The sequence below is a fragment of the Cephus cinctus genome, unplaced genomic scaffold (assembly GCF_000341935.2).
Source record: "Cephus cinctus unplaced genomic scaffold, Ccin1 Ccin1_scaffold0171, whole genome shotgun sequence".
Classification (NCBI taxonomy): Eukaryota; Metazoa; Arthropoda; class Insecta; order Hymenoptera; family Cephidae; genus Cephus; species Cephus cinctus.
The window spans coordinates 369,451-391,734 of NW_014332895.1; the positions used below are offsets into that span (position 1 = coordinate 369,451).

The 22,284-nt window shown below is 36.5% G+C and overlaps 5 protein-coding genes and 1 long non-coding RNA gene across 16 annotated transcripts; 4 read left to right on the forward strand and 2 right to left on the reverse strand.

Annotated features, from left to right (window-relative positions):
* The first annotated feature begins 117 nt into the window (after window positions 1–117).
* On the forward strand, window positions 118–1,988 carry LOC107264503 (translin). The gene is made up of 5 exons (XM_015732829.2): window positions 118–503; window positions 712–811; window positions 931–1,146; window positions 1,220–1,299; window positions 1,360–1,988. Exons 1-5 carry the CDS (start codon window positions 432–434, stop codon window positions 1,594–1,596), a joined length of 705 nt encoding a protein of 234 aa, XP_015588315.1. The 5' UTR covers window positions 118–431; the 3' UTR covers window positions 1,597–1,988.
* LOC107264501 (glyoxylate/hydroxypyruvate reductase A) lies at window positions 1,881–5,609 on the reverse strand. 9 transcript variants are annotated; one of them, XM_015732825.2, is made up of 6 exons: window positions 4,619–4,682; window positions 3,663–3,836; window positions 3,407–3,591; window positions 2,675–3,049; window positions 2,228–2,607; window positions 1,881–2,164 (listed from the first exon to the last, which is right to left on the reverse strand). In XM_015732825.2, exons 3-6 carry the CDS (start codon window positions 3,501–3,503, stop codon window positions 2,033–2,035), a joined length of 984 nt encoding a protein of 327 aa, XP_015588311.1. In that variant the 5' UTR covers window positions 3,504–3,591; window positions 3,663–3,836; window positions 4,619–4,682; the 3' UTR covers window positions 1,881–2,032. The 9 variants fall into 9 exon arrangements, with proteins under 9 accessions (XP_015588311.1, XP_024937536.1, XP_015588310.1 ...); XM_025081768.1 differs by lacking the exon at window positions 4,619–4,682 and adding an exon at window positions 4,245–4,455; XM_015732824.2 differs by lacking the exon at window positions 4,619–4,682 and adding an exon at window positions 3,941–4,097.
* On the forward strand, window positions 4,213–5,216 carry LOC107264504. Its single transcript, XR_003058833.1, has 2 exons — window positions 4,213–4,265; window positions 4,676–5,216. It is a non-coding gene; the product is annotated as an uncharacterized LOC107264504 (long non-coding RNA).
* Window positions 5,610–6,485: 876 nt separating the features above from the next.
* Window positions 6,486–14,493, forward strand: LOC107264505 (enhancer of polycomb homolog 1). Of its 2 annotated transcripts, XM_015732832.2 has the most exons (11): window positions 6,809–6,961; window positions 7,575–7,713; window positions 7,957–8,198; window positions 8,610–8,866; window positions 8,925–9,060; window positions 9,144–9,443; window positions 9,532–9,683; window positions 9,765–9,893; window positions 9,985–11,082; window positions 11,167–11,216; window positions 11,672–14,493. In XM_015732832.2, the coding sequence occupies exons 1-11, from the start codon at window positions 6,809–6,811 to the stop codon at window positions 11,734–11,736; spliced, it is 2,721 nt and encodes a 906-aa protein (XP_015588318.1). In that variant the 3' UTR covers window positions 11,737–14,493. The 2 variants fall into 2 exon arrangements, with proteins under 2 accessions (XP_015588316.1, XP_015588318.1); XM_015732830.2 differs by having other exon boundaries at window positions 6,486–6,961; window positions 11,167–14,493.
* Window positions 14,494–14,635: 142 nt separating this feature from the next.
* Window positions 14,636–18,260, forward strand: LOC107264506 (fanconi-associated nuclease 1). Its single transcript, XM_015732833.2, has 8 exons — window positions 14,636–15,690; window positions 15,752–16,166; window positions 16,227–16,352; window positions 16,442–16,888; window positions 16,967–17,378; window positions 17,461–17,583; window positions 17,663–17,774; window positions 17,984–18,260. Exons 1-8 carry the CDS (start codon window positions 14,853–14,855, stop codon window positions 18,013–18,015), a joined length of 2,505 nt encoding a protein of 834 aa, XP_015588319.1. The 5' UTR covers window positions 14,636–14,852; the 3' UTR covers window positions 18,016–18,260.
* On the reverse strand, window positions 17,769–19,289 carry LOC107264507 (NAD-dependent protein deacylase). Of its 2 annotated transcripts, none has more exons than XM_015732834.2 (5): window positions 18,984–19,289; window positions 18,696–18,910; window positions 18,485–18,624; window positions 18,256–18,406; window positions 17,769–17,930 (listed from the first exon to the last, which is right to left on the reverse strand). In XM_015732834.2, exons 1-5 carry the CDS (start codon window positions 19,221–19,223, stop codon window positions 17,873–17,875), a joined length of 804 nt encoding a protein of 267 aa, XP_015588320.1. In that variant the 5' UTR covers window positions 19,224–19,289; the 3' UTR covers window positions 17,769–17,872. The 2 variants fall into 2 exon arrangements, with proteins under 2 accessions (XP_015588320.1, XP_024937486.1); XM_025081718.1 differs by having other exon boundaries at window positions 17,800–17,930; window positions 18,250–18,406.
* Window positions 19,290–22,284: the final 2,995 nt, after the last annotated feature.

Sequence of the window (22,284 nt, forward strand, 5' to 3'; positions counted from 1 at the left end):
TTGAAGCCCTTATTTATTTAAATACGCATTTTATTTATTATTATTTATCTAGTCTATTTTTTATATTTGTAATATATTTATCTTAAATGAGAAGAAACTTCAACACTTAAAGTTATACTCATTTTTATACGAAATGTCATTGACACATGATTGTTTTTTATGGTAATATTATGGGGTTTGTAAATACTGTTTATTTATTTACTTTGTCCCTTTTAATTGTGCACCTGTTTAAATATATTACTAATTTACTTTTTTCTTTATTACGAGCCATAGCCTCGTACATGTTTTTCTTATTCGTGATGGCACACGAACGAAAACAAAGCATTATTGCCAACTTTATGAAATACAGTTCTGTGCTAGGAGATAATCACGTTATACGATTTTATTATATTTAAAAGAAAAGTGAAGACAAATATATTATTGTTTCCATAATGCCGGAAGAAATTTCTAGCATTTTTAATTCCTTCCAGGATTATCTGAATAGCGAGTCAGAACTTCGTGAGGTACAGTATTATTGTATTAGCCTTTTTAGGTTATGTGTCAAAATTGAAATGCATGTTTCAACTGGTGATGTAAATAGAATTTTTGAAAATAAATACTTTTTTTATGAATTGTATTGAAAATGGAACAGTAAAGAAATGCATTTGCTTTCATTTCATTATTATCTTTAGCTCCAACTTATTAAATGTGCATTATGTTACATTTAAATAGGAGATTCGTGATATTGTAAAAGATATCGAAAAGAGTGCCAGGGACATATTAATGATCCTACAAAATATTCATAATGAAAATACCATCGAAGAGAACATAAGTATGTACATCTCTTTTTGTTATTAATAGATTATCTTCTTTGCACACCTATGTTTTTTATAATACTTTACACTTTGGATTTTACTATCAAATTGCTGTCTTATCATATGCTGTTTGCAGTTGTCTCCCAATATTGTAAAAAGGCAAGAGAATTATTTGGTGATGTACGCCAGCATTATGGGAAGCTTGCTACTGTAGTAACACCAGATCAATATTATCGCTTTCATGATCAATGGCGATTTGTCACTCAAAGACTATGTTTTCTTGCATCTCTCATGATTTATCTAGAGATGAAGATTCTAGTGAGCAAACAAACGGTTGCGGAAATATTGGGTGGTTGGTCTCTCATATTCTTCATATTCACAATAATTTTTTAGTGCAACATGTTATTTTATTGTATACTTTGCAGTTCAAAACAGTCGGGAAGATGGTTTTCATCTGGATCTTGAAGATTTCCTAATGGGTCTACTTCAGCTTTCCACTGAGTTGGTATGTTACTAAATAATCCATAATATTTACAGTCTAGCAATTTTCTGTTTCCGTTTTCAGTGCCGTTTTGCAGTAAATAGTGTGACAAACGGAGACTACAATCGTCCTATAGAAATATCAAGATTTGTGAACGAATTGAATGCAGGCTTTCGTTTACTGCATCTGAAGAATGATATGCTGCGCAAGCGCTTTGATGCTCTTAAGTATGATGTGAAAAAAATTGAAGAAGTGGTTTATGATCTGAGTATTCGAGGATTAAAACCCTCTGTGGCTCCAGCCGAACAAGAGGCTGAATAGAAAAAATACCAAAGGTTGGATTTATGCATCTTTTCTATTTTTTCTCACTGATATTTGGTATGCTTGATATCGGTAACACAGATAAGGCTGAAGCTTTACGCTTAGATTTATTAATTACGCAAGCCACACAAAGTCAAAGTCGAAGTGTTGAAAAAAAGTTATTGGTCCATATATATAGTTTTTTTTTTAATAGTTATATGCGTAACAATTTGCACTTGAGTATGGAATATTTTGATAAACAATATGGTTTAGATTAAAAGTGTGAGGTTATTATGGTAATGATAAATGTTCTAAAATTATATTCAATGAAAATCTTTTTTTTACATATAACATACGTATAGAATTTGTACGCTAAAAATTTGAGTACATTAATAAACATGTATTACAGTGTCCATTAATAATTATCACTGTTAACAACGGAATTCAATTTGATATTTTAATATCCACGATTGATATCCAAGATATTCAAGAGTTCTTCTCCTTTTACGTATCTGGCATAATTTTCAGCGAATAGTTTTGCTACATCTTGAGGTCGCGTTACTCCTGACACGTGTGGAGAAATTGTCACCTGTAGCAAAAGTGCGAAGAAATAATTTTCAAATAATCAATCAATTAATATTTATTACTTTACCATATCCGAATTTACCTGCGGCATGCTCCACAGCTTACTAGATTTTGGTAGTGGTTCATTCTCAAATACATCTAAAATGGCTGCCGACAGCCATTTTTGTTCCAATGCATTCACAAGGTCTTTTTCGTTTATAATAGATCCTCTACCAATATTAATAAAAATAGTATCTTTATTCTTGCAAGCTTCGAGTACATTTCCACTTAACAGGCCCTTGCTTTCTTCAGTGGATGGAAGAATATTAATAATATAATCGCAATTTTCCAGTATTTCATTTAAAGAATTCGTAGTTCTGAGCTCATCGATAAAGTCTAACTTTTCTTTCGGAATCATTCTGTTCATACCCCATATAGTAGCACCAAAGCCTTTCAATGTTTTTGCAACTGCAAATATTACAGTTATTAAAAATATTATACATTTTTAAGTGCAGAAAAAATCAGCAGAACTTACTGGACTTGCCAATAGTTCCTACACCCAATATTCCGACGGTCAGATCCATGATTAAACGGTGTTTGGATATTTTATGATCGTCAATCCAAGCAGCTGATTTCTGATTCTCGTATTGACGTTTCTGATCTCGTTCATAATTAACTATCTGAGATATGACATATTCTGACATGGCCATGCCGAAATTTATACCGGAAAAACGTGTAATTCTATAATTGACATCCTTTCCATAAAGATGCGGTAATAATTTATCCGCTCCTGCCCACGTGCCTTGGATCCAATTTGTTTTTGGTAAATGATCCACGTATGGAATTAGAAGATCAAAATCAGCTACAATGACTTCAGCATTACTTAATTCAATAATAGTATCATTCCTTCCTATAATGATAATTGCATCGATTAAACAGTTGCGTATTCATTCATAATATATTATCTGAAGTAGGCGAGGAACAATAATAATTGTTGCGTAAACTACTGGTAAGCAAGTTATCCTTTCTCGAAAAATACTATCGGACTGTTTAAAACTGTTCAACACTATTATTACTTTCTAAATAATTCTTAATAGCTTCCATCAGTAATTTCTTGAATCTAATAGCATTTTTCTTCAAAGGGATTAACGAAGTAGTAGTAGCAGCAGTGGGTTAGACACGTACTCGCAGAAGAATTTGCGACACCTTGGGAACGTTAAGCATTGTATAAAATATTTCAAGATTACCGTAAAAACTCTAATAATACCTGGTAAAATGTCAGAAGTTGTCAGATTAGGTAGGACCATCCTAAGATGATAAGATAATCTAGGGATATTGGAAAGTACTCCGACGCAATTGCTCATATTGCTGATCCAGTGGCGTGTAACGTTCCACCTATATGCGTTATAACTACGTTTCAGTACTAGCAAAGAGAATCAGCCTCATTGCAATCTATGTTTGAGATAAAAAGAGTCAAAGTCATCATCAGGTCCTTTAAAACATCTAAATCAACATCCACGTACACCAATGCTACCCATTTTCCATAATTTATAGAATCACCGTGTAGTAGTTGTGCTAACTTTACACAAAGTAATTGCACACATTTTTTTACATAAAAAATTCAGCACGATCCTGGTGAAAATTTCAGATATAGCAATTGCTATTTGTCTGAATCCATTTCTTTCCGAAATTTGTAACTATACGAATTAGTTTTATTCCGAGCGAATTCGTGAAAAATAGGAATCGTATCTGACTGAATTCGACTAATCCAAAATCGGAAGTGAGTATGATTGAAAATTACCCCAGAAATGGTTCAGATTCATTCAGATTAGACGCACAGATTGAAAAGGTTTGAATGTTTATTTCGGATTAATGTCGGATTCATTGGAATTGAACTTCAAGAGGATGCTCGGATTGAGGATTGAAATATTTTTTCCGGATATGCCATAGATTCATTCGGATTGAAGTTGAAGCACGGATCAAAAAGGATTGAAAACCTGCTTCGGTTTCGCTTGAATGATCTCGGATTGGGGCTGACACAGATTTCGGAATAGCTCGCAAAACTTTGGATTAGTCCGGAGTAAATTCCTATCCGAAACTTTTACCGGGGGAGACTATTCAATAAGGTAATAATTGAATACAATAAGATGTATGTTGAAAATTTCATAAATGTGATTTTTGAGATTTCAGTACTTCATACGAAAACTTTTACACGAGATTCTTCGTGATAATTATTTATAATAGGATCGCGTCCGATTGTATACAGGCAATCGATTTGAAATTAAATGCACCATCAGTGTAACCTAACCTAACTTAACCTGATTTAGCGCAACCTAGTCTCACCTGATTTTACTTGACCTAGTCTAACCTCATTGAAATTGACACGTGTAGATCGGAGCTAGTTTCTTTATTTAAACAACGGGTTGTAGTTAACTAAGTAGATTTTGCGGTGTACAACTTATTTTGTTATGTTTATTACCTCATTAAAAAGTGAGTAAGCCCACGTAGAACTGTGATGCTATTGTTATTGCAATAGGTTATAACAAAACTACCATTAAAGACGTCTCAGTGTCGATAAAGCAGAATATAAACTATATTTTTCGACAAATCGAGACGTCATCACACTGCTTCGTTTCGGGTTACCACCGTACTTCAGGGACAAGACACATTTATGCTTTTCAACCATGCAAGGTTTAAGTAAAGTTGATAGATATTGTTGTTTATTTTTTATATCTCGAAGGCAATTGATAATTTCTATATAAATCATTGAAGGATGGAAACAAGTTACAGATACCGATAGTGGCGATGCTGAAGTCTACGTGCCGGAGAAATAGCCAGGGAATAGCTGGAACGAGAACTATCATCATCTTTAAAAAATGGTATATATTTAAATAATGCAAATTGAAAAATAAATCAGAATTAGAGTACGCAACGCGCATCTGCGCGATTTGCCATGTACTGTGTATATAAGACTAAGTAGTGATATGTTGTTTCCTTTCAATTACCGCCGTGAAAAGGTATGCTGAAAATGATAAAAATATATTTATCGATGTCGCGGATGTCGATTATGGTCGGCACTGTTGTTATCTTCGTGTCCACTGTGCTCACTAGTCCTCAGGTATAAAACTCCTACAAGGCTGCTTTTCTTTAACTGTAACTCCTCGGTGACGTAGGTCAAATGTTTTATTCAATCTTGACAGATCTTTTTATTATAAGATAGACGCGTGATCTTGCTAGGTTTTTCCTTGTTGAAAAGAACTTGTCCCTGTTTGGCAATTCTTGAGTTTGTAATTTCTAAAGGCTACATTTTGGGCGATCAAGACTGTCCACGTGATAGCGACACATGCGCCGAGTCGCGACGCGCGTAAGAGAACATATGCTTCACGTTGCAAAGGAGACAATTTATGTTTCCACGGAGGTTTTAGTTTTGACTCACTCTGCGTCTTCCGAATCGCCGCTATTAGGCGCTATATTTTCATTGGTTAGTTAATAAACATGGCTTCGTTTTGGAATTATACTGTACTATGATCGGCCCATCAGAAGGGTTGTGGGGTACACACCTCCGTCACCTTTATATTATGATACGCCCTTTGCTGTAGTAAAGGTAGATTTTCATGAAACGTTAAAGATTAACGCGCAGTTTTTTACTTTGAAGATGTAGAGTCGACTTTAATAACAGATACAATGACAAACAGTTAATATATTAGAGAGTATAATGCCTAAAAATTGAGAGGGGTAACAATTTAATATTTTTAAAAAATACTTTGTTATGGAGTAGTTCAATTAAATACACTTTTTATTAATGTTTTTTTAGTTAGATTATCAGGCAATTAGGGCCGATGCCATAAATACGGATTATTGCTTAAACTCAGTCTATCTCCGCGATTAGTCAATCAGACATTTGCATTTTAAAATTAAACGAAGTTTAAAAAAAAGGTGTTTGTGGAATCGAGTCTTATTCGAAATTTTATTAGTTGACTGTTATAATTGTTAGATTCAAGTACGGGGTACTACCGTTTTCTGTCTATTAAAAGGTTCTTTAAGTAATTGATCGGATGACGCGCAATGCCAATGAAAATGGGCCTAACCGGCTTAATTTTGGGTATGTTCTGAAATTTACTGCCAGTACTGCGACCAACGATGTGCCCTTATTCATTCATAGGTATCTGAGAGAGATGTAATTACTTTCATAGTACTGTCAGTAAATTTGGGAACACGTTCTTTGTTAGGTCCTCGTGGTAGGGACTACTTCAGTCGTATTGTCGCTTCCATCGTGGATGCACCTTTGTATATCGTGGGTTGTAAAATTACAGTGGGCTTCGGCAGGACACGATTCCCGCGCGACGCGCGTCACATTGAGGAACTGTCGTGGCCGATCGTGTAAATGGCTGTGCGTCGGCCATGATGGCTTTGAACAGGGACCGTGTCACGCAAACATGTTTTCAAAGTGATATATCTCGTTTGGTGACTGAGTGACCGTGTTCCAGCGCGATGGCCGGGCGACGATGAGGCCCTGAGCGCTCGCCGTGCCGGGTGATACGGCCGCAGGGCCCCAGACAGGCCCAGAAAGACTTACGCCCAGAAGTCCCAGGCCCGTGCCGACCCGACAGGCCTCTCGGCTCGACACCAACCATCTCGGTTGTCAACACGCGAGTCAGCAACCCTCAGGATGAGCAAGCTGTCGTTCAGGGCCCGGGCCCTGGATGCCTCGAAGCCGATGCCCATCTACATGGCCGAGGAACTGCCGGATCTTCCGGACTACTCGGCCATTAACCGCGCGGTGCCCCAAATGCCCAGCGGCATGGAAAAGGAGGAGGAATGTGTAAGTTGACCATCCAGCTTCGTTCCAGCATGTTTTCACCATCCGCCATCTTAGCCACCCCGCCGTTTTCGCGAAACGTCGAGAGATGGCGCGAACGTTGTGATATAATAAATTTCTAATGGAAAATTGTCGTTTTTACGGGTTTTTGCTATTGTTTACATTGCTACAAAGTGGTTTTATCCTCTCTGAGTTGTTCACTTTCTTGTAAATGTATCAGATGTAGCTGTCAGTGGTTATTTCATTAGTTATTTTCATCTGGACTGCATCGTCCCTTTGACCGAATGAAGTTTCATCGATGACTAGCTTTATGCATTTTACAGCATTTTCTTGCATTTATTTTTAGGTCCTCTGTTCCTTTTATGGTTTCTTGATTATTGCTCTATTATTTACTTTTAGAATTTTTAATCTAGGTGTTTGTTTTTTTTTTATTTAACATTATTACTTTTCATGAGTTCCTTGTTTTTCTGATTACTTTATTGATTGTCTTTGTCCAATAATTGTTTAATTATATTTAATTATTAGATCTTTAGTAGTTTTATTTTTAATTTTAAAATGTAGAACTTATTAAAATTGCAATGAAAACATTTATTATATGATTTCCTTGTAATAATAGGAACACCACCTCCAAAGAGCAATATGCACGGGTCTAATCATTCCTACCCCTGAGGTAACGGATTTGACAGATGTAGAAGCTTATGACAAGATTTATCCCGCCGATTACAAGTTGCCCCGTCAACTCATACACATGCAACGTGAGTAAATATGTCACTTTCCATTAATTCTATGACTTAAGCATTAGTACTTTCTATACAGGTTCACATATCTTACTTTTGTATAAATCAGAATAGCATTATCAGGCATTGCATTGTAAAATTATTTATACAAATAGCAGATTTGGATAAAGTTACATAAATTTAATACAATTAATTCATTATTCTACTATTGGATTATACTCTATTATACAATAGTGTTAATGAATATACTTTATTCTACAGCTTTTGCTATGGAACAAGATATCCCTGATTATGACATGGACTCGGAGGATGAAAAATGGGTTGGAGTTCAAAGCCGTAAAATGGACCTGACGCCGTTGCAATTCGAGGAGATGATGGATCGGCTTGAAAAAAGTTCTGGACAAACAGTTGTAACCCTTAACGAAGCTAAAGCACTCCTCAAGGAAGACGATGATCTTATTATCGCAGTCTTTGATTACTGGCTCAACAAACGTCTAAAAACGGTGAGATTTGTATTCTCTATTATTTTAATATCTCTAATCGGTAAAATCTAACAGAAAACACATTTATTGTGAAAGAATCTAGATTATGGTATTAAAAGAGTATATACATTATCCATATGCTGAAGTGTGTTACAAATTTCTAATCATAATGAAAGCATATTTTATTGCAGTTTTACAATAAGCTGAGAGTAGTAATTAATACATAAATTTCATTTGATTGTATTGATGTCATTCAGTACCACTGATATAAGTTAGGTTATGTTACTTTCTGTGGAACAAAGAATACCTCAGTTTGTTACAAAATAAATATTCAACATATTATTATGTTGCATGTAATGAGCATTCGGTCGTAATTAATTTATACCATAGACGTTTAAATTAATAAAAAAAAACTTTTTCTTTACCTCACAGCAACATCCTTTACTACTAACGGTTAAGACCGAGCATCGCCTGGGATCCGCGGCGAATAATCCTTACCTAGCATTCCGACGGAGAACAGAGAAGATGCAAACGAGAAAGAATCGTAAAAACGATGAGACCAGCTATGAGAAGATGCTTAAGCTGCGTAGGGACCTAAGCCGAGCAGTGACATTGCTGGAGCTGGTAAAGAGGCGAGAGAAGACAAAACGAGAGCACCTCCACCTAACTATAGAAGTCTATGAGAAGAGGTAATTACATGATTGATTAAATTGATAATGTTGGTGTTAAATTAATACTTTACATCAGGTATCAAGCGCAAGACTTCAGTGGTCAGATCCTGGCCGAAGTTTCTGCCCTGAAAACGTCGAGACCAGCCTTCGCACCCCTTTTCACAAATCAGTTTGGTGTTCATCAGAACTGGGCGAACAAAGTCTGTGGCAAAGTTAGTGTTCGTCATGGTATACGTTGTCCTAGTTTATTATTTGCGCAGAATCTTTTAATAATTGTATTTTTCAATGAACATAGGACGAGGTCATGCCTAGGAAGGAGAAGAGACAGTATAAGAAGCGAAAGCACAAAACGGACGGTCGTGTTGGTAGTCTTGACGACGGTGGTATTCGCGGCGGTACGGGTAGTGGTGCAGGCCGGGGTAGCCGAGCAGTTCTTGGAGGCGGGCTGGACCCGCTGGCTAGTTCGGACGAGGACAGTCCGCTTCCATCGCATTCGCATTCTCAGCCTTCACTTCCCTCGGACCGCGACGACGAGGATACCCCGGACGAGGGCCAATTCGCCTTCAGGCGAAACAGAACTAGCAGTTATCTACCGGTATGTTTTATAAGAGGATGTCCTTGATTTTTCGGTAAGATTTTACAGTGAAGATAATTCGCTGTACTATGTCCATATGCTTTTACAGCCTGTATCAGGTGGGTTTGGCAACTGGCCTTGGTGTGACAGGAGTGAAGGCGGTATGGCTGATAAGAGGTACCGATTTGCTCTCACCAGCATTAGTAAACCAACACCGAGATGTATCGGTCTAGCAAGACGAAGAGTTGGTCGAGGTGGCAGGTTGGTTTATAATTTGAAGACTAAAGGAAGACCACACAGTAAGTCATTAATTTTTCAATATTATTATCATCTCTTTCCTAGGGTTATTCTGGATCGATGTGTCACGGACATGGATGACATGTGGTCTTCGTTGGACTTCACGATACACGAGCCGAAACGCGACAATGCAGATCCAACCGCGACTGCTACAACCACTGTCAAGAAGGAATGGTATGGATGTGTTTCTATGAAAATATTTTTATTCATAAATAGGGTATTACGCATTCTTAAGTATTGAACTATATAAATAATACGTTTGCAGGTTACATTTCCGGCCGAAAACACCACCAGCGTCGATGCACAGTCCAAGCGAGGAGTCGAGCGACTCGGAGTCGGAAGGCGAGACGATATCCTCGAGACCGGATCCAGTTCCATATCCGTTCCCACCGGAAGCAACGTCGATCTGCGTTGATGTAGAACTTGATCGTCCAGGCGACGAACCTCCATTTACAACCGAATTTAACATCTCGGATTACTTCTCAGTGGACGCACTGTCGGACTTCGAATTGGCAGTGGCCGGTGGTAGTGGCAGTGTTATCAATAGTGCGTGCTTAAGTGTGCCGTCGGACAATAGCTCGAGCGATTCGCGGACAGACGAGCTCGGCAGCTCACGATTCGCCCTAACCTCCTTGGCCGGCAGTTCGTTAGGGCAGCCACCGGTGGTGACACAGCAGATCCGGCCTCAGTGCAGTGGAAGTGGTAGCAGTGGTAGCAGTGTACATACTTCCTCGACTTGTTCTACTTCTACCTCGGACCCATCCTCATCCTCGTCCTCCGTCTCGTGCACGACCAATCAGTCCACAACCTCCACTACCGTATCGACACAGTGTACATCCATCGAGGCCCAATCCAATCATCAAACTAGACAACAACAACAACAACAACAACATAGACAATTGGCTATTAACAGTGCCACATCCTTACTCTCGAAGACGCTGACTAGTCCAACGAATAATCGCAGCGCTACAATCGGTAGTGGAAACGGCGGTGGTAACAGTGCTGCTGGTGCCACCAGTAGCGCTACTACCACAACAGTCAGAGTGTTTAGCACATCTGGGACTGTTATGACTTTTGGCAATGGACATCAGAACGGTCCAGTACCATCTTCGCCTCATTTACATAATTCAAACAACATACCGAACAGCACGAGCCACGTGGTGAACAACCAATCCACTTTACTTTTACCCCAGAAGCATCCGCCGTCCAATTTGATACCCGGGATAATTTCGCACAGCAAACTCGCCAGTCTGGCTAGACAGCAGCAGCAACAACAGCATCAACAACAGCAGCAACTGCAGCAACAACAAAGTCAGGGCCAGCAAATCCCATCTACTGGGGAAATTACGCTTAATAGTAATAGGTAAGGCTTGTACAATAAGGCAAGCACACAATTTTCGCTTTGAATTACAATGACAGTAACTAAATTCTATTTTTATTTTTTTAGTGAAGGATTGGACATGGAGGTGGACAGTGTCGAAGGTTCACCCTGCGATGGTAAGCCTCAGCAGCAGCAACTCGTCAGGGCGAATAAAACTAATTCACTCGCGATGGAAGTGACATGATGCCTGCTGTCGGCACCCCCATTGCCGTTGCCATTGCGTCACTGGGGGCTTCGCTAATTATTTTTTACCTTACCGGAAAATACGAGTCCCACCTTGTTGAATTCACGGTGTACGACCTCTGGTTTCTACGAGAGAGACTGCTTGCATACGATTTCTAGGCGGAATCTTCGTGCCGCCGTCACGTCCGAGATACATTTTTTGAAAAGCCACACTAAAAAATACTAAAAATACAGAGACGGACAGGACAAACAGAGAAACAGATACCGCACAGTCGGCCGTGTCGCTATTATCAGAGCGTTTGGGATTACCTATAGGATTTTTTTCAACCTTCGATATTCTCAGCCATATATTATTTCTCTTTTTTCTTTTTTTTTTTTTCAAAATAAGAAAATTGTTGCAAGAAGGATAAGCTTCGCAGACCACGAGTGGATAAGTGTATATGGATCGATTAAACGTTTTGACGAGGATACAGACAAGAAATTACGAAAACGATGGAAGGAGAAAAAGAAAAGAGACATGGGAGAAACTCCAGAAATAGTTGGAGCGGAAATGGGTAACGTGCTCTTAATATATATTTTACAGAATTATGTTGGCAGCGCTGAGTCGTGTGGACTTTTTCTTTTTATTTCATCTAATCTCACTCGCCCTCTACTCTGAACGTTTTTGCGACTCGTTGAATTACTCAGTCAGAATTTTATTTCTTCTCCGCAATCTGAACAAAGTTAGATTTCAGAACTCTGTTTAGTCATTGAAACAAGAAATATTTGCAATTATTAATACACGAATCAGTGATAATAGTTATGAGTTTATTTTAATCTTTTCCTCTTTGTTTTTTCGTGAATCATGCAATACAAAAGACTAATTTCAATTTACTCATTGACGGTGCCTGGTTGGTACGATATGGTGTCTGATGATTTTTTTGTCAGGACTTATAGAACTAGAAAAATGATGTGAAACGGATAGCGAAAAACGAGTGAGAAAGAAAGAATACAAAACTGTAATTGGTATATTACCGGATATATTTGGCGACGCCTTCTGTCTTTCACGTTAATTGCTACAAAACGGAATGTTTTGTAAAAAGAGGAAGAAAATGAGAAAAACGAGGGTAACGAGAATGAGGCGAAAAGATGGAAGTAACGCTTTACAAAGTTAGAATAATATTTATTGTAAAACGAAATGACAGCGACGAGAGGGATAAACAAAAATGTTATTTGATTATCGAAGGGAGGGATCTTCTCTTTGTTTTTCGACATTATCATCTTCGTCATCTTCATTTTGAAATATGATATGAAATCTGTACAATATGGCAAATCTGCGCGATGCCTTTGAGTATAATTTTTAAACAGTCATTTGGTAACCTTATTTTATTTTTTTTTAATTCTTAAATTGGTTCTCTCATTCTTTTTGTTGTGCAAATTTTTAAGTATTCCATGTAATTAGTAATTTTGTCCAAACATTTTTTTTTGGATAAAGCAAAAAATCAAGTTACAGTCGGATGTCAATGAAGTATCGATACATCGAAATGTATTGTGACTCACATGAAAAAGAAAATTGCAAAATTTCTATAACAGTTTCTAAGGAAATTTAGGGAGTCTCTTCGATCTTTATTGTGTAATACGCAATAGAGTTTTCTTTTTCATTAAATTATACAAAAACATCTTTTATGGTGCATTAAATTTATCGTACGTTCTAAGGTAGTAATTATGTAATATTATCTCCCTTACACTTTTTTTTACAAAAAAAATATTAAAGATGGTCAAGACAGCAATTTGATTAATCCTCGGTTTTTAGAGATGCATCTTGCAATATATATTAAATATATTAGATCCACGTACAGGCCGGCGTCAAATTCAAATCTGTTTTTAAACAATATACAATGAGAGATTTCTCCCTTCATTTGTCATGCTATGAAGAAAAAAAAAAAATTGATAAAGAAATTTCTACGTTGGACTCAAGGAGTACAGGCTTTTTACGAAGTAAATCGATGACGTTAAGAAATCTAAGTGTACACATGGTTTATTCATATTAAAGAAAGATCTTAGCGTACTATATCTAATCCATAGGCAGTATGCTCCTCTTGTACGTAACAAATGCGCGTTGTAGCTAAACGAAAAGCCTATTCAAATTCTGAAGTAAAAAAAAGAATGGAAGAAAGAAAAAAGTATAAAAAGGAATAAAAAGAAAAAAAACACGAAGCATATGCCGAATATGAAAGTACGAGTCATTTTGAGTTTTGGATATTAATAGAATCGAAGTGAAACTCTCTGTAGCTTTACTATGTAGTCTTCGTTTCTCTCATGCACACTGTAAGCCGTCTATCCTTCTTCTGTCTCTGTCGATTCCTGTCTCAATACTTCCTCGTCATTTGCTGAAACACTCTGTACAGTTTCTTTCATAGTTTTCAAATTATCAACACTGATCACGTTCATTCCTCTTTTTTTTTAATTTCTCCATCTGCAATCATGAGATTCCTATTAGAAGTGATATAGAATACTAGTTTCTCAGGATAATATTCACTTCTTTTGTGTCTCCATATCCATTTGTATATGACTGGACTTTTTTCTCTTCTATTTCCTCTTCCATCTGATTCATTGTTTCCCCTTGTACAATGAAACGCTATGGCTCGTCAGTGCTTCTTTTATTTGTTTTCTTCTTCCTCTTCGCCTTGTTCTGTTTAGCCTTTTTTTAAGAGTACTGTCTTGGTCCTTGTCGCGAATAACATTTTACTTTACTCTGGATTTTAAATCACACTGGGATGGGTTCTGCATTTCTCTTCTACTCGTGTGAAGTATTATATTCGATGGCAGGAAACTTTTTTCATACCAGTCGTGTAAGAGAGTAAAAGGGCGTAATGTTGTGATGAGAAATTGCATGATGCTGGGGAAACACGATTATTATAATTTGGTGTACTTTGCGGTGCGGAATGCGTTATGCGAAGCTAGGGAGAATTAAATAAGCGTAAACGAGAAGAAAAAGGGAGGAAGAAGCAGCAAGGAAGTCTTTTCAAGATCATAATACGATGATAACAAAAAAAAGATAATCTGTAAATATAAAAATAATTACGCTTACTGTATCTCTTACTTTTAGGTGATTAATTCAAATAAATGTAATTAATGTTGTTGTGGTAGGCGCACAGCGATGTGTAAGAAAAAAAGTATGAATAATTCGAAACAATTTTAGAAGGAGTAATAAAGAAATTTTATCCTGGATAGCAAAAAGTATTACTTCGATGATTTTTTTTTAAATATTCATGGGTATATTTGTCCTAGGAAGATTTTAGGGATTATTCGTGTTACCTTTAGTCGGTAAAGTCGCTTTAGTTGCTACTAAATTATTGAGTGAGGAAATGTCATCTGTGTTGATAAAGTAACTCAGTATTCTGTATCGTACATTTTACACTAGATTGCGTTTTATCTTCACATTTAGTTTGTATCAGTTTGCATCAAGCATACCGTGGTGTGTACATACATGCATGACGTATTAGCAGTGCATATGATGATTTTCGCACGAAAATTGATTAATGTGTACATAATTTTTTTTATCATTTAAAGAGGTGATTTTATTAATAATGATGAAGCAATCAAGAATTGATACGTTTTTTAAAGTACAACGTGTATCACGTAATATAAAAACAAAAGAAACTGATGTTTATGTAACGTACAATAACAAAACTAATATTCAAGAAGAGCTTTATAGTTCATCAATATCTGATGATTCTATAGTAAGAATGAATAGGGATAGAAGTCCCGAATTATACGCGATTCGCAAGAGACGTCAGTCACTCAGTTCTTCTGAGAGTAAGCCGTCTAAGAAGTCGTCGACGTGGATACTGCGTACGCCGACAAAATTATCTCCAAGAAAACTAGAAAATTTAGTAAAGATATCAAGTACAAGTCCTTCGAAGTCTCCAAAGTATAAACAAAGCTTGAGTCCTAGGAAACTCTTTTCCGAGAGGATAGATATGGACTTGGTACAACAAGCTGTTGAAAACTTTAATTTAGCTAAGCAAGGTGCTATAAAGTCCAATAATTTTAACTTGGAAGAAATTTACTTGAAAGGATTGGATAAGGAGTTTAAAATGGAATATGGTACTTTAAATCTTAATGCTGCAGTGATGTATGATGTTACAGACTTAAAATATCCAAGTGAAAAACATGCTGCGCATGTTTTTGCCATTATCACTGAAGTCTTTTCAAGAGGGGTTAATTGTGGTTATTTTAATGAGGAGGAATTGGATATAACTTTTTCTATTCTAACTCTTAGTCATAAAGCACAAATGTTACTTGCTAGAATGTTGAAGAGAAAACGTACATGGTACAGAATATCTGATATTAAATATAATGAGATTGATATGGATCTAATCCCTGTTTTCCAAGAGTTGATCAAACACAATATGGGCACTTCAGGTATGATATTTTATTCATGACACTTATAACACTTTATTTATATTCCTTTTTTTCATTGCAGACATTCAATCCCAAGACAATGAGATATTATTAAAATTATTAAAAGTAAAAGAAGTTGATAGTATATGTAAAAAGTCAAAAGTGCCACATGGTCAAAGGAAGGAGATATCAATACAAAACCTTCTGCAGCAGGTGCAAGGGTCTAGGATATATTTTTTTGGTGCCAAGAGTCCCAAGAATGCCTTGAGAAACATGATATGTAGAGAGCTTGGCCCATGTTTTCATATATCAGAAAAAGTGGCTAGCACCTTTGATAGAATTGCTACTTTATTTTTCCCATCGCAGGACCCTCAAAAAGATCTGGGTGATATGTTTTTAACTCTTACCCAAGTGCATGAAGGGAAAATTCTCTATCCAACCCCTACCAGAGAAATGAAATTCTTTCCTATTTTTGGCAATAGAGAACATCTAATCAGGTATTAGTAAATTTTCAATATTTTTATATTATTGTTAAATTGATATTTACCATTTTTCAGTTATGTAGAAAGCAAAGCCAATTATCACGACTTGCTTAAAGCCATCGAAAATAAGAAATGGGATATTGTACGAGATCTTGGGAGACTTTCATACAATCGTTTAATATCCTTACCTGAGAAGCAGGAGTGAGTATATCAATATAGTTAGTATATCAATATACTTTCATAAATCTTTTACAAAGTTTATTCAAAAATTCTTCTTTTTTTTGTTATAGAGATTTAGAATCTTCAATTCCACTTCATGTAAAGAAGTTTGCTCCTGAATATTTTTGGGTGAAGACAATCTCAAAGAGTGTGGATGCTTTCAAAAAATCTAAAAACATTGAAGATGTAATAACATACTTAAACGTCTTGATAAATCAAAAGCATGTGCAGCTTAGCAATAAAGCTTCCTTGTATCAAGAATTATGCCTCCTAGAAAAACATTATAAAAAAGATTTAGAATCCAGCGCTACATTCGTTATGGATGCGCTGGTTCAAAATAACATCACTGAGCTGGACACGACTAACTGGCTGAAGCGCGCTGAAACTCTCTTAAGAAGACAAACTGGAATAAGTAAGGAAACTAAAGCCAATCTAAAAGCAGCAGTAGAAAGGGTAAAGAATGTATTACCATCGAATCCAAATGTAACTAAGATTATAGGAAGTACATTGATGAAGGGGTATGTACAAAAATCATTTATAAGTGTTATTTTTTACAAAGTCAATAGCGATACTTCAATGAAAAAATATATTTTCAGAAATATTTCAGGTTCTAAGAGTACCTGGATAATGAATTTAGCAGATGAAAGCAGTCTTTATATGTCTGTCGAAGGAGTTGCTATGCAACATTACTTCTCGGAAGGATTCAGTAAGGGAAGCCACTGTGAAGGATCCTTGCCAGTGCTTTTATTTGCCGTTCTATGTTGGGAGGAATTGTATGAATATTCGGCTCCTTGTGCCTTTTTATCTTCCTATCAAGAAGCTCCGTTGGATTTATACACCAAGCACTTTTATGATATTAGAAGTTCTTTGTTCGAAAAGAAATTTAAATCAATACGGGGACAGGATTTTATGAGTTTCGTAGAAACTTTGGTTGTAAAGTATATTAAGTATTGTGATTATGAGAGCATTATGAACAAAAATCTCTTCAAGAGTGGTGAAGAGTTCAAGGTAACATTTTTTTTTAAGTTATAAATACACGTATTGTACTTTCTATCGTACAAACGTATTGAAAGAAAACATTTTCTTTTAGGAAGTGGTTATTTGTTTGGGTTTGGACGGAATCCTTGGCATTTGCGAGAAATTAGCTAAGGACTATAATACATGGAAGTCAGGCTTTCCTGATCTCATCGTCTGGAATTATGAAAAAAGACAGGTAAGTCATAATAATGTTGGATTCTATTTCTGTATATTTTTATACTGAATATTTTTATATCTAATACTTGAATTTTCAGTGTAAAATTGTAGAAGTAAAAGGTCCTGGGGATGATTTATCAAGCAAGCAGAAACTATGGCTTTGGTATTTAGAAAGTTTGGGTATCCCGACCGAATTGTGCATTGTTAGAGGTAAGTAATATTTATTTACACATCACAATAATCAAATCTTCTTGAACATTGTCGATATTCTCAACATAAAAATATTTCAAAAGAATTTTTACTCGTTGTCACTGTGACTTCAAAGCTTCCGGTACGGTTATCGTGCAGGGTCCTTGGAAATGATACCTGTAGCAGTAAAGGAGTTATATTTTTATCAATTGTTTTATCATTTCATTTAGATACAAGCAATGATGGCAAGAGGCGACAGTGAATTAAGTTCATTCGAGACTCCATACGTGGGAGCAATTTCAAGAACGAACTATATCACGAAACTTGGAGAAACTGTGAAGATTCGTACCAGATAAACGTGCATGTTATAAAATATTTTTACTTTTTACTCTACTTTGATAATGTTACTATTTTTTACATATAAACTAACTGTAATATTTGTATATACATTTATCAGTATAATTTAAAGATTATAAATGTTAAATAGATAACAAACCCTTACTGAAACTGTCGTGTCGCCGATGTCGTTTCTATATTGAATTCTGCAACTGGTACACCGCGCTGGGCGACTTGTGGCGCAAACATGGCAGCTGGATAAACAATAGAAGATGTACCAATGACCATGCAGACGTCACAGTTTTCGACAGCCTCGTCTGAACAAAGTAGAAAACGATTAATAGATTTCGTAATTAACGATATGAAATAATATATGAATACATCGTTTGACTCACAAGCCTTAACCAAGACTTTTTCCTCAAGATTTTCACCAAACCAGACAATATGTGGTCGCAACAATGATCCGCAAGTCTTTGTTGCACAACGTGGTAACTGTTCCCTTGGTATGCAGGAAGTTTCTTTGGAATCCGGTGCTCTGTATTGGTGTGTTCTTAATATGCAAATTAATCTTTAATAAGTGCTTCATAATAAAATTAACTTGATTACCCTTTTCCTTCTAAAGCCGGACAAATTGGTATATTCTCATTGAGAAGAATTTCTTTGCATTTTGTACAGCGCGTTTTGTACAGGGAGCCGTGAAGTTCTAAGACATTTTTTGAGCTAGCTCTTTGGTGAAGACCATCAACATTTTGCGTTAGGATGGTTACACTTTTGCCTTCGTTTCTGGCACGATTCTCAAAAGCAGCTATAGCTTCGTGAGCCTATCGAAATAATTTTAAATTTGAATTCAAATTTTTTTTTTTATACTGTTGATATCTAATTCCCTGGACTCACTTTGTTTGGTTGTACTTTGCTGCAGAGCTGTCGACGATATTCATAAAATTCCCAGACGAGTGACGGATTCGCAGCAAAAGCTTCAGGAGTTGCTAAATTTTGCGCTTGATAAGTTCGCCAAAAGCCGTCAGAGCCCCGAAATGTTGGCACTCCCGATTCCGCGGATATTCCGCTACCGGTTAATATAAGAATGCTCTTGGCAGTCTTCAAAGAATCGCGAAATGATTTCATCACGTTCATTTTTCTTTTCCTCTCGTTATCACCACAGCGAGTATTTTTTTTGCATTGGTGGCCATCGTAAAAGCTTATCAGTGTTGTCAATATCCATTTCTATAGATTCCCTAGATACTAAACTATACATTTTTTTACTTTATCGACGGAGTTTGTTTTTGCAGTTTTCGCGTTTATCCACTGAATATTTCGTGTCGCTACATTCGCTCTACTCGCGGTATTCCATTACCTATGTAGCGCTTGAATCTTGAAGAAATAACTGTTCGTAATTCAAGTAGAAATTTGTTATTTAGAAAAATCGTCACGTATCATTCACTTTCGCTAATGAAACTAAGGCGCAGCCTCGTGTCTGTGCGAATGAAATCGAGAAGCGCGCGAAATAGCGCGTAAACTTCTCAGAGTAACTTTGTATACAAGTTTCGCAAGAGTTTTCTACTTGCACTACTTGTTACTATAGGCGGAAAATATGTATATATTGCGTTTTCATAGAGTTTCTCACAATCAAGATTTTGGCGTTCATGAAACAAATATTAAACATAATAATAAAGTAATTAAAGATATATTAAGAAAAAAAAAGGATAATTGGTATCTGCCCTACGTATATTCAGTATTTTAAAGTTGCTGGTACAACTTTTCTTATTTAATTATATCCTCTACAGGCGGTACTGGAGTCCCTGTGCCAAGGTCCTCTCGGTGCCCGAAAAGACTATCCGGGACCTACTTCTGGTTGCAGAGGAGAAAGTAAGAGGAGCCGCGTAGTGACGGCAGTCGCGTGCTTGAGAAAGTAAACTCTGTTCACACATACGATACGATTATAGGTACAGGACGTTTCAAAGTTCATCTGACTATCATTTCATCTGTGTAAATCTAATCGCGCGAACCTATTTATTCGCAGACAGTGCAATTCACTGAACACTGGATCACTATTAAAAAAATTGTGTAAAACGAAAATTACTAAAATTAATAATGACATGCAATCTGTCGGATGACTTGAAAAAGTGGGATATGGAAAAACTTGTATAAATGGGTGACACGCTCTCTTTTAGCACATTATTATGAGGCAGTGGTTTTTTTCTTTCTCTTTTTGGTTCTGTTTGTACATTGTTTTATAGTGTTACTGTATTTTATGATCATCCGAGTTTCAATATTCTGGCGGCGCAAATGCTTTGTAAACTTGTGTAATAAAATATTTATTTCTTCATCTTGTTCACACAGTCTCATCAATCAGCAAACAAGGAATATAATGATGTCTATCTGAACCAATGGTATTATTCAATAGTCAGTCAACAAATGACTCTATGGGTGGGTAACGATCGTAATTATTGATCCACCAACATCCGTTAGGAAGTCTCACCGAAGGATCTATCGATCATTCAACCCGCAAGTTCTGGTATCATTAAAAGACAATGGTAAGAGTCGTCGATCTCTGAGTATTTGCCAATCATTAAAATTGCGTAGTACTTACCTGTAATATAATTAGTGCAGTTACAATAGCCTCGGTTTATTTGTAGTTGGTGGAAAATAATTTTTCGATCAACTATATCTGTTTTACTTACATGGATTATGTCCACCATTAATGCATACTTGATTGCATATTTTTTATCCACATATCAGGATCGTACCCTCACTCAGTTAAATTCTAATCTGTTTTGATTACAGTACCAATCCTTGTCGTATGTACATACATCAAGTATCTAATCTGATCTAAGCTAAAAGAAGCAGGAGGAAAAGGATTGAACTTTCAAGTCCAGTGAGAGAAAGTCTGGAAGTTAGCCGACTAGAGACCCGACGTCGGGACGCTCGAGAGCATCGATGATCGTCGATCGACACTCGACGACCTAGATTTTTCCCATGTGCATCTGCAGGAAGTCCAACGATGCATCCTACTGGAATTTATCTCTGCATCTGCAGGCTTTACCAGCATCATTATAAACACCATTTTCGTATCGTACCTCTGACTTGTTATGTAAATACTTTTTTTTATATATTTATAATATCCTTCGTGCAAACGGTACCTATATATGTATATATTTTCTATGTACTTTAGTATTTTGTATGGCCAACCGTTCGGTCATCCTCAAGCACTTTCGATTTCGCTCGGTAGGCGCCTCTCGTCCTGCTCATTTACATCTCTTGGTTTTACTATCGAAAATAATTGGACGTGGCGACGCTACCACGACTTTCCAAGGATGATTCCGCGATTGAAGGCATTTGGATAATCCTCGTACGTGATAACGAATGTTAACCGGTTTGAATATAAAATTATTTCCTAATTTCATAAGCAGATGGATGGGGTTGTTTGTCTTATGTTATGAGTATTTCGAGCGTCACTCGTGACATTATTTTTTATTAATTATACAGACGTCAGTGATTCATTGACGTTGTCGATGAAAAATTAATTTTTGTTATGCAATGCATTATTTATTAGTTATTCTTAGAGTTTGCAGTTATTGACCGAAATCATTGAGTTTTACTTCGTCTCGCGAGATAGTCATTAACTTTCACCCACGAATTTTAAAGGAACGATTCTCCGCGCTGCCTGGAACAGGTAGTTTCCCTCTTTCTTGATTTTACTGTCGTTGAATTCTGTCTTCTGGGTTTTAATATCTTGGATATATTAACGTCGCGACGTCAATTCTCCTGGTACAGCGGTGTCAGTTATGATCAGCCTGCTTATTGCTTCGATTATAATTATTTGAAATGTGAATTTCTCTTTTTTTTTGGGGGGGGGGGGAGTTATTTGAAGACCGAATGAGCTGTGCTACAGATTGTGTAGACGCTAACATTTGTAAAAAAAACTACTCAGTGTTATCTAATTAACGATTCTCTCAACTATTGTTATCCTTTTTAAAACGGTATAACGAGTCTTTTTCAAAAGACCGAAGATTAGGTATACTCTTGTTTTTGGAACAACGTAAAGTGTTTATTCGGTTACCAATAACTACGTGTTTTATATGTAACTAGTTGATTACCCATATTTCGCGAAACATTGGTGATTATTTTTTGTTATGAAGTTAACCCTCTATGGGCCCGTGTAACTTTCAGGTCACATTTTAATTTATCGACATTT